Source organism: Lepisosteus oculatus, chromosome 10 (assembly GCF_040954835.1).
Source record: "Lepisosteus oculatus isolate fLepOcu1 chromosome 10, fLepOcu1.hap2, whole genome shotgun sequence".
NCBI classification, from domain to species: Eukaryota; Metazoa; Chordata; class Actinopteri; order Semionotiformes; family Lepisosteidae; genus Lepisosteus; species Lepisosteus oculatus.
In genome coordinates, this window is record NC_090705.1 from 1,825,612 (window position 1) to 1,837,668 (window position 12,057).

At 43.8% G+C, this 12,057-nt stretch overlaps 1 protein-coding gene across 1 annotated transcript; it reads left to right on the top strand.

Annotated features, from left to right (window-relative positions):
* Nucleotides 1-2,449: 2,449 nt before the first annotated feature.
* LOC102695351 (transmembrane protein 196) lies at nucleotides 2,450-9,221 on the top strand. Its single transcript, XM_015357842.2, has 4 exons — nucleotides 2,450-3,452; nucleotides 6,177-6,233; nucleotides 7,463-7,717; nucleotides 8,493-9,221. The coding sequence occupies exons 1-4, from the start codon at nucleotides 3,288-3,290 to the stop codon at nucleotides 8,559-8,561; spliced, it is 546 nt and encodes a 181-aa protein (XP_015213328.1). The 5' UTR covers nucleotides 2,450-3,287; the 3' UTR covers nucleotides 8,562-9,221.
* The last annotated feature ends 2,836 nt before the right edge of the window (nucleotides 9,222-12,057 follow it).

Sequence of the window (12,057 nt, forward strand, 5' to 3'; positions counted from 1 at the left end):
AATTCCTGATTGTGCAGTTCACATTTTTGGCGATGTCCGCAACATGCTGATAAGACAAATGCCATCAATTTGAAAGCCACAATTGCATTGAAAAAGTTGCCAAGTAAACTAAATTCTTTAGCGTTAATGGCTGCTTTCATTTGTAACTAAATTCCACTGAGATCTCACAGTGATTAGCTTAATTAATATTTTAGATTCTCCAGCTAAAAAGGTTAACCAAATCAGCAGGACACAATGAAAACTGTGGATTAATAATTCAGATATTAATAAAGCAGGGAGTTCAACAGTGGTCCATGCAATAATTATTCCTTGCATTCGTACACAGAACGTTTCATCCCAAAGTTAAGAGGACTTTTAACCTTTAATAGACCACTTCACAGACTTGCTTAAAGAAGAAATAAACTTTAAAGGCTGAATAACTCTGAAGGTGGGTTTGTGTGTATCAGATATCACTGAGGAAGCAAAGAATTGAGAGAACCTAAGTGTTAAGGAATCTACAAAACTTTGCATTAAGTCATGTTGATCACGTCAATGCAATGACATTGGAATATGGAATTCTACACCTTTGATGTGTGTGTAAATTGCAAAACATATTTAGGAGCTTGCTGACTTTCCTTCTCTGATGTTGCCTCCTTAAAGCCCTTCTATTGCCCGTCTTTACCTTCAACAGCCATCACAGTTGGTCATCAAAGACAAGCTGTCATCATGGGCAACTATACCTTCCTGGACTGCAGTACCAAGGATTGCTGGACCTTTAGGTCCAGCATGTAGTCAAATATGCTACAAGAAACACAGAACACAAACAGCCCATTTCACCCCCTTCTGGATGCTAGACAGCAAGAAAGTCTTTCAGTAATATGAGACCCAATATGATTTTGTGTAATTCCTGCACGCACGTTTGGCTCTTTACAAGGTCACTCCTGGAAAGTAGCCCGAACTCACTCTCTTATTCCCTCCAACTCTCTTTCTCCAGATCCCCAGTGGGTCAGGAAGGAGTCAAGAGTGGACAAAGGCTCCTGACCCTCAGCTTCCTTCTTCATCCACAGCTGATCCACAGTCACAGGGAAGAATGGATACAAGAACCATCCTCGGGTCAACCAGCTCTTCTAACAAGTCCCCAAGACCATTTCCCCGCCGCCTGGCGGTCTTCCACCTCTCTGGATCTCGTCCTTGATTACCAGCCCCGAATCCCGATCGGGCCTGTGAGCCCGAGCAGTCGAGTACCGTGAACGGATGGAGATCCAGGTCCGGCAGCTCGGCCTCGCTAAAGGAAGGCATGATGACACTTGGTCCCTGACTCCAGGACAGCTCACCCCACCCCTGGATCTGCCTTCGGCCCCTCCTCTCAGCTCCAGTCACCTGGGCTTGCACTACTATTGTGCACCACGCACAACCATACACTCAATCTCATGTTCTGTACACAAGCCCTGGTTGTGCAATGGATGTATTACCATTGTCAGGCAGCAATGATTTGGGGAAGTCGACTGAAAGCCCTCTCAGATGCACAGGCGGACAGATGGTTCAGACGGCGCCAGTCATCAGCAGCAGCCACATCAGAACGACTTGAGCCCAAAACTGGTTCAATCCGTTAAAGGTACCGTGTCTTCCATCGCACGATGGCATAGAGAACTGCAACCTGCTAAGGATAAGAAGTGCTTTCCTCATCGAGCCAGTAAATCAGTCAGACAGTATATGTAGAAGGTTAATGCATCAAAATGTAGAGGTCGAACAGGAATACAGTGGGGAGCTCCAGTCATTCTTATAGCAGAATGACCTTCGTATTTCCCACGAGCAACTTTAGAAGCCTTTCTGTATAGAAAATTCCCATAACTGGGCCAAATCATCTTTTGAACTTGCCTATACCTCAAGGAATAGGGCGATGTTTGGTGGGCCATAAGGTCTCCTCTTTCTTTAAACAATTCTTTATGTGAATAAAGTGGCAACAATGAATGAGCTTCTGTGTGAATGAAGAGATCAGATGCAGGTTTACGGTATACAAATCGTTCCTTTCAGATAATGTAATGGAACACGAGTCGGCATTACCATGTGCAATTAACAGAACACGTTTTTCCAAAACGTCTGCAAACACGATTCATCCCCTTTCTCTGTGCGAATTAACGTGCTTTAGATCTAAATTGTAAATTTGTGCAAAACAGTAGGCGTATTAACAGGTCTGTGAGTTTTGTCTCACGGAGCGTTAAAGTAAAAGAATGGTCAATGTAAAACAACGAGCATGAAAGTCCCGGGAAGTATAAACAAGAATGCTACTGTACTTCTGTTTTCAGGTGTCGTGTTACACGTCAGTTATTAGTCTGTGCCCAAGGGAGTATTGTAATGGACTGAGCAGTCATTGAGAGGATGAGATTATTTTGAGACTTCCCCTCACATCTGAAAATCTCACTCCGAAACAATTACTAACACTACTCAGCAACACTGGACCCGTGCTGCAGGTTGGTGCGATTTTCCTCCTTCATTGAGCAGCGCTGGAAGACTGGGGAGCTTAACAGAGTAACAAGGGTCGAGGCCATCAGTCACATTGTATTAATGTGATGTGTTACTCAACAATAGCAACATTTCCAAACGTGAGTAAAAAAATTTAAAAACTGCAACTTCCTTACAGTTGGAGATGGAAGTTACGGAATCGAATGGGAGGCTTTCGTTTATGCTGCCTAAATCAATTAAAAAAAATACAGCAGCAACTGTCGGCTGTCGCGGGCAGGCGGCGGGCACACGGGGCTGCTTGAAATTGTAATCGCATCAGTTCGCAAGTACAGTACGCCTCGTAACAACTGTGCACCGAGGTTTTTAAGGCAACGACCATATTTTGGTGCTAAGTAGTATAATTTGGCAAGCATTGTGCTGCCGGCAGGTTTTCAAGTACCGTTAAGGGTCGAGACATTAATTTCCAAGCCGCTGGACGTCGCGCAGGAGGTGAGATGACTGGCGGCTCACTCACGCTGACAGAGCCGCGCCTGGAGGACCAGCACCGTGGATAGCGCCTAGTGTCCACCAGCCGCGCACAGACAGGGGAGAATTACTGTATACAGCCAGCACGCCGGCTATCACACGCACCACCATGGTCGCTCCTTAAAAAAAAACCAACCTCTTTTAATACGTGGACATGGATATAGATGTTTTATAAAGCTCTTTGAACACTGTGTGCGTTCTCTGCGAAAACCGCTAAGGTTGTATCACAGTGCTGGAACAACTCGCTTTCGGAGGGCGGGAGCTGGTGGATTCTCGCTTGGTTTCTACCCCGAACCTGAAGGAATGATGCCCGAGGCAGGATGTGTACCAGCAGGAAGATCATCTGGAGTCTGCTGGTCCTCTCTGTGCTGGAGATAGGGCTCGGGGTGTCCAGCATTGCTCTGGGGGCTGTGGGGATCAGCCGGGTCAAAGCCGAGCAGAAGACGCGTCTGGGTGATGCTTCTCCGGTATGGAGCGGGGTGTGTGTACGTCAAACATTTCACTTTCTTTTTTTGTCCACCCTTTGAAAGTGCCCAGAGCATGATTTTAAAGATGCAGCATCCCTTTTCTTTCTTAATGAAAGTGCTGTTTTCCATGTAATTAAAAAATCCAAACCAAGTAAATGAGAAGTGTCAAATATTCAAGGAGGGGGGGGGGAGGGGACACAAAATTGTTTCTCGTCTAGTCAACTTCAGATTTGAGCGGGGCTTTCTAAACTTAAAATATATTTGTAACAAGATCGCTTAATAGCTGTTAAGGGTTGCCTGATGCAAAAGCTCAATCATAAAAATCCAAACATGAAAGATAAAAAGCGGACGTACGGAGGGATGATGCATTTTAAATTCTACCTTTGCATTTGTATGACTCTTTATATTACATGTATGTTCCATGCATGATGCAGTGTTGTGTTTTGAGCGTCCAGTATTTAATGGAGTGAGTTACTGAAAATGCATAGAACTTCCATACGGGGAGATGCGCAGTAGGTGTGAAAAGACGAACAGCACAGTATAGAGTAGATAGAAAATATTATGTTTTGCGTTCTGGGATGAAACAAACGTAACAGTGCGGGAACAGGAATAATACAAATGATATATCAACGCCATAAACGCATTTTTGTTTCAATTTACTTATTTATCAAAGTGGGAAATTTATATTAGTTGTGTCGCATGTACTGTGTATTTTGGTAATCGTATTATGACCTACGTGATCTAGTAAGATTTTAAATGAGTGAGTCTGGCCTTGTTGAAAAAGCGTTGTTTGTTTATGCTTTTCCGCTGGTGTAAACTCCTAGCTGGAACCCTCTTTTATCCTGGTTCGCTTCTTAGGAGACGGTAAACGAGGGGGAAGTTTTCCTCAAACTCATCTGAGTTTGCTTTACAAGTATAATGCATTTTCAGTTGAGGCACTACTTGTCTTTTTTGTGCTTAAAAGTGATTATGTGTCTGCTTTGAATTGACTGCATGGTCGACCGAACATTATGTATGGCGAAAATGTGTATTTTATTTTTATTGTAATGCTTAAACTTCAGTATTTAACAGATTCCTACAGCAGGTCGTTTGGATTTGTCCAAGAGTTCGTCATAGAAATGGTTGGTAATTTCACTTAAATTAATAAAGAAGCATTGAAACTAAAATTACTTCCTTTTACTACTTTTATGTAGTTATACTGCTTAAACTAGGGATTTTATTTAATGTCACTTTTTAAATTGTTTCTTTTAGAGGATAATCACTTATGCTCCTCAAACAGCCCTTTTATAAACTTTGAATTGTTGAGGCCACTTAGTCCCAGTTTCTACACAGACATCACAACTTTCATCCAAATCGTCACAGTATCGTATATAAGCACAAAATAATAATAATAATAATAATAATAATAATAATAAAACTTTTCAAGCCATTTTAAAATGGTGAATGACACTAATTCTAAAGAAAATGGCATGAGCGCCTTCTCACAAATACTCAAAAAGAGTCCACACACAGCAGGGAATTAGCCCTCCTCACTCATGCTCCCACCCGAAAGGGAAGATTACAGACTGGTCTGGAATCCTCCTCCAGTGCTCCTGAAGCAGGGCCAGATAGATAGATAGATAGATAGATAGATAGATAGATAGATAGATAGATAGATAGATACTTTATTGATCCTGTGAGGGAAATTGCAGATACTGTGAGGACAATGCAGTGTGCTGTTGGGGTGCAGCTCACCCTACACGAGTTCCCCACACATAATGAGCAGGGGGAGGCGAAGGCAGTCTCATCCTGGGTTGTGGGGGGGATCTTTATCTACCTGGTTTGGGCCTGGCCACAGCCGTGCAACCACCCGTTGAAAAGAAATTGCTGCTGGGGAGGATGGAAACACAGATCGATTGCTGTCTCTCCTGGTCGGGTTGTGGGAGTCTGCGTCAAGCTTCCTGGCCATGACGCTGAAGCTGGTTCGCTGGGCTTCTTTCATGGAGCAGCCGGATGAGGTCTGCAGCTCAATTAGCCACTAAGGGAGCTAGATGAGCCGAGGGGTTCTCCTCCACTTGTGTCATTCCCAGGCCCTTGTGATTGCTGTGTCGTCCTTATGACTGCAAACATCGCTACGTTGCATTGCCTCTATCGAAGGCAGGGTGGTCACCCCAGCACTCAGCCGCAGACTGACTGCCGAGTGCTCTGTGTCCTCATGTGAAGGATCTCTTTGACGGGGAGAGCAAGGCTCCACCACAGTGCACGTTGCATGGTGGAGCATGGCATCTCTTCCAGCTGATTTGCATGCTGGGGCTGTTTCAGCATCTGTGATGCTCCACAGGCGACTGAGAACGGCCTTGTCTTCGGGGGCTATGTGCAGCTCCAGGTTGTCGGAGTGGTTGTTTAAGTTGCCACGCTTGTCTTTTGTGAACACAGTGTTCCCAGGCAGAACACCTTCTTGGGTGACTTCTCCACATGACAGAAATTGAAAACATGATCTTTCTTTGGCCTTCAGCGATTTATTCTGAAGTTTTGTGATGGTGCACAAAATGAATCATGTCATTTTTTAATTTTGTATTTTATGTTGAATATACTGTATATTATTAAATACACTATCGACATTATTTTCTACTCCTTTATATTTCCTTCCTTAAGCAGCCTTGTGTAGTGTACCAGAATGCAATGTTTTGATATTGCTGTTGCAGCAAGCATGAAAGTTGTACTGCATTATTATTGTGGATAATTATTGTTTTCCCACTGCAGTTTCTCATATGTGGGCTGTGCGGTGTAATCTGTGCCAAAAAGAAGTCTGGACTCATTGTAAGTAGTAATGCTTTGGTCAACAGTGTTTAGAACGAATCAAATCTTGAATGTGTGAAAAAATACTATTAAAATGTTTTTATCCGTATTCAGGATCTTCACATGAAAGACTGATGAGAATAATATTCAGAACAGTTTTTTTGTGTAGCTCTTTCATTTATTAGAAATAAGACAAACATGTGGCAGATTCAAACAGATAAAAATAATCCTTTAATTACAACCCAGCGCTTCTCATTATTCGATAAACTCTAAGGGTCAGAATGAGGATGTCTGCAGCCCTCATCTCTGCAGAGACACACTTTCCCTTCTGATGTGAAGCAACACTCCCAGCATCATTGTGGATCTTGAGCTTGTGCATCACTTTATCCTAATACTTACAGTATCATCAGAGTGCGGATTCAATTAACCACCTTCAGATCTCAGAACATTAAATTCACTGGAGAGCGTTTTAATGACAAATCAATAAGTAACTGAGATCCATCCTGAAATGCACCTTTGGAATTCAGCCGTTCTCTTGGTGATGAGATTAGGACGGTGCACAGGACTCAACAAAAAGTTCCTCTTTGGAAAGTACTGAAACCAGATCCTTTGTAGTCTCAGACACCATGCGACTGGACAGACATATCACTTTCTGGTGCTAGTTCTTTATTAAGAAAGGGAGTGTTGCCCAGATGTAGATAAAAATAAACCAAGTCAAATGAAAACAAAAGGTACATTTTATGTGGCAAAATGTCAACTAGGCCACTTGGTTAATGTAATGGCAAGCTGACCTTCTCTGTAAAAAAGAGAAGATTGACAGTTCACTCTAAACATCCTAAACCCCTTCTCTCTGTTGTTTAAACCTCAGGATGAAAAAATAATTTGAACAACTTTGGGTTTTCATTAGAAAGGGATTGAGCGCAGCTGAAGTAATTGCCTGCAATATCCATTGTTAAACAAAAGAAATACAATATATAACCTACTGTACTGCACTGCATGAGGATTAGAGCTTATACAGGGACGGAGCAGTCTTAAACTCACGGCTGCCAAGACTGATCTTTCGCTCCTTTTATGGGCCAAAAATTGCACTGTGCTATATGAACACAATATACTGGCAATTTAATATGATATATTGAATATATAATCTACAGTACTTATTTATATAATATATGTATATATAATAATATATATCATAGTATGTTTAATATATACCCATGCTATTCTTTTATTTCTTTCATTCTGGCTGACAGATGATCCTGTTTTCAGCCTGCTGCATCTGTGGTCTGATTGGAGGCATCCTGAACTTCCAGTTCGTGCGCGCGGTGGTGAGGAAGTCCACCGCCGTGTACTCGCTGCACCTGGCCGTGATGGCCCTGGCCTGCCTGGGCGTCGGGGGCTGTACCCTCTCTGCCTGGCTCACCTGCCGGCTGGCCAGCAATGAGCAGCAGAGGATGTTCCTGGAGCGGGAGCACTCCCTGCACCACTCCCACGAGATGACGGAGAAAGTAAGCGAGCGAAGACACTCCCCCGCGGTGTTTCGGGGGATCCCGGGCTCTCACAAGCTGAAGAACTCTCTTCGGGCTGGAGCATGGCCCAGCAGCCCAAAGCCCTGTTTGGGGTTTAAACAGATCAAACTGTAATAAATGTGGGATTTGCTGTTTGTAGTTGAGTCCAGTATCAGTAGGACGTGGGAGGGAATGTGCGCTGCTCCAGCTCTCTGAAATGTGAGTCTGTAGCTGATTCTTCATTATCAGAACGCAGGACCGCCCAGAGCAGAGAACAGCACCTGTTCTCATTTTATTTTTTTAGGGGAGCTCACAGGTGAAGTGGTAAAGGAAAAGTAAGATTCGGACTAATTACAGATACATTTTAGTGTCTGATTTTTAATTGAACTGCTCTTGAATTCACTGCACATACTGTACACGTAACAGATTTTAGTTTTTTGGAGATGAAGGTCTCTGTGGTAGGAGCATGCAGGGCAGAGCAAGCCAGAGCTAGTCACGACAGACTTTCCTTGCATGAAGTAAATGTTTGAATTTCTCCTTCCTTTTCAAGCATAATCAACATTATATGATTTTTCAGAAAGAAAGGGAAAAATTGTCTATAACAATGGTATGAGGCCTTGAGGAGGCCATACTCTTCAGCTTCCTATACTGTATTTTTTTATAGTTCTTTATTTGTATTTTAAAGAAAAGAGTATTTAGCATATCTCTGTGTGATACTTGAAACTGCTTTTTGAAGATCAACAAAGTGTACTGACTGGACATTCTGCTTCCCCAGGAGTTACCAGATACTGCAGGGAATGGGATCCCTCAGCTTATTCAGAATGGGAAGATGTCCCCACCATGACAGGCGGAAGCCTGACTCCAGATTTCAAAGGAGGGACATCGCTGAGCAGGAAAACGACAGGAAAATAACATGCACCTCGGGCTGGGTTTGATCAACTCGAACTCAAAGAGATTGCAGAGGTGGACTGACCCCCTTGTGGACACTGGGGTTGGGCTGCCACTGGAGCTTGGAGTGTATGACTGACGCTCACCTCTCAGATCCTCGCAGCACAGTGGCCTGCAGCCTGTGCTGCTGTGCTTCCAGCGGCGGGCGGATGACTCAGATGAGATGAAATGCTATTGGACATGCATCCATGTGACAAAAAGAGCATGTGAATGTCTGCCAGGTCTTGCAGGCTTTAAGTATCGCACTCTGAGTTATTGTACAAAGCAGAATGCTCCTATAAATGTAAAAAAAAATCCCAAAACAATAAGGTTAATGAATGTTGAATGCTTTAAAAAGGTACCTTTGGCAATATACTGTATGTATGATCATTTGGAGAGACCGTACACGCTTGTACATATGGAATTTCTCATTTATGAATGAAATATTTTTCTATTTAGAGCTTCATAAAAATAAAATTAAGAGTGATGGAATATTACTTTGTTGCCATACTGCATTTATTAAATCTAGGCTGTTGCAGCCATGTGGCAAATGGAAGTATTCACCTCACATTTTACAGATACACCTTTACACACATGTACAGCTGTGCTTTTTTCCATTTTGTTCCAGTCCAGCTGTTCACCTGTTCAACTATGTTCCAGTACACAAAGTCACCTGTGCACCTTTACACCTGTGCAGCTGTGCTCCTGTACACCTGTATGCTTGAGCTCCTGTACACATGTACACACCTTCACCTGTGCTCCTGTGCTCTTGCAGTGCTGCTCTGTTGTTGCATATTCTTATCAGAGACGGGCAGTTCCCATGACCGAGGACTTACACATTGCACTGACGTCCTGACTGACGTCTTGCAAATGTCCCTGCTCATGCATTGAAACAGCAGCAGCCCAGCACTATCTGCCCTGTCACTTAGAGGATATTTAAAAAATCGATGCAATAAAATGGGTTATATGTGAACTCTGACAAGACCAAAGTTCTATTGATTGTCTGTTTTTGTCATCTGCGTAACTGTGTGAACTTTGTATCAACGGTTGGTGGCTCTGGAGTCAATCCAAGTCCTCACGTCTGTCACGATCGGTAACCCCTCCTCTTAAGGGCGCTCCAGCCCTTCCTTGTTCCCTCCCATTGTCTGCACCTGTTCCCTATCACCGCTCCCCCTTAAAAGCCAGACGCGGACCTCACTCCTGTTTCCTCATTGAAGTCCGCATCATGAGCGCCCGGGATCCTGCTGCGTAATGGTTTTAACCTTCTGTTCCTGATTCCCTTCCCTTCCCCGGTCCCGACCCGGTTCGTGTTTTAACTCCCTGGATGGATCCCCTGGCCTTGGACTCTACCCTTTGTCTCGGATTACTCTTTTGGATTTCGCCTTGTTTGTTCGCCCCGGATTCACTCCCCCTGGAGACCAGAACTGCATGGACACGCCCCCCTGTCTCCAGACCCTCTCCCACATGACTTTTTCCCCAGTGTATCTTCACTATTCTGGATTGCGTCGTCCGCATAGGGCCCGGAAGGAACTGCTACGTGACAACGTCCCGGGGTGATTCTTTGAGCAGAGACCTCCATTTGAACCTTCCTCTGTTGTGAAACCACCAGTTTTAAAGCTTGTAGCAGGGCTCATACCTGGCTGTCTTTCCCAGTCTCGTACAGAAAAGCAAAATCATGAATTTTCTGGCTTGATTACTTAGTTATTATCAATTGCTATCTTTTGTTTAATTGCACAACCACTTTATAGACCTGACTTTATCAACTTTGTAGGCTCATCAATTGGTATGGCTTTCCGGGAGGAGAGAGGCATTTATTTAGGAAGAAATTTATAAATAATGTAAATAACTATGTATACTTCATCCTTTTTTTTCTACTTTTAATCTAAATGATCCCAAAGCATTTAACATATTGGAGAGGTTCTATTTCATCCCTCACTTAAGTGCAGCTTCAGTGAAGGAGGAGTGAGACACTGAATTAAGAGGGGATTGTACAAGCCCTGGGAGGAACTTAGCCAGGACACCATGGTTGTGGTGTGACGGGCACACTGGGACATCCTTAATAAACAATTAACTTTCCACGCCTGACCTACTATTTAAACCCGTCTCAGTCCACATCTCTGTGCTCGGTATTGGAGAGTCTCCTCTGTCTCTGGATCTCGCCTTCTACTACCAATCTGCTTTGGAAACTAAATCTCTTAGTGACTGCTCTGGATACCGACTCTGTCTAGCCCTTTTGGAATCATTCGCCTTCTGCGTTTCCCTCGAGACCGACCTGCACAGGGTTCTCCTGCCCTTAAAAGGAGTTATCTGGGACCTCAGTTTAGCATCCCATCTGTAGGAAGGCATCTCCTACAGCTACAGCTATAGCGGAGTGTCTGCAGTCACCATCCTGGGGGACTGGTTTGGAAATTCTGCTCCACCAACAGCATCAGATCTGGCTGTCACAACTCGTCCCTCCTCTTATCAACGCCCTGGCATTCCCACGCATACTAGATTCCACACATGCTCGCCCAGGAACTAATTATCCAACCACATCCCTCTCTTTCAATATTTGAACCCACTTCTCTGGCTTACCTACTATTAATTTCACTATTGAGAAGTCTTCCACGGCTTTCTCTTGTGTGAGCTATATTCTTCCTGACCTGACTCCTTTGGCTACCTGACCTGCTTCTCCGAGTTTCGACTTCGCTCTTGCCTCACGACTTGGATGAGGAATATTGGATTTACTCTTTTCCTCGAGCTCCCTTCCTCATGTCTCTGCACAGGGGTCCTACAGCTCACCGCTTTCAGATTTCTGACACTGGCTACAAGGTGGTAGCTTTGCTGGGAGTTACAAGGTTGGTAACACCACAAGGCTTTCAACAACTGTCTTGGGGAAGCTATGCACATTACTTCTTAATTCTCAGAAGGCAGTTCTCGTCATGTAAAGGTTTTGAGTACGTTTTTCAGTGCATGTATATTTGTTCGATAGGTGTTTTAACACAGACAGTCCATGCCAGAGAGCTGGTGTGTCTGTAGGTTTCCTAAGCAGAGTATCCACAGAGCAGCAGCCCCTGAAGAGCTTAGAGAAGCTGTTAAACTGGTCCCATTAATGTGCTGATTTAGGTCATCAAGTCAGAAAGGAAACCTGCAGACACACCAGCCCTCCAACACAGGACTGTCCACCCTGTAACTGGCCCGCTGCTGGTCCTTTCACCCCTCATTCTCAGCAAAACAGTGGTTTAGGGACTTAATTGTTTGTAGTTATTGATTCTTTTTATTACTGCTGGGAGGATCCGTTTGTCATAAAATAGCAATTAAACCGTCATATATCTTTAAAATCAATTCCGAGACCTTTGCTGTACACAATGTTGAAATCATTACATTTATAGATTTCAGAATACGTTTCTTATAAGCAAGTCTTCTCCATTGAT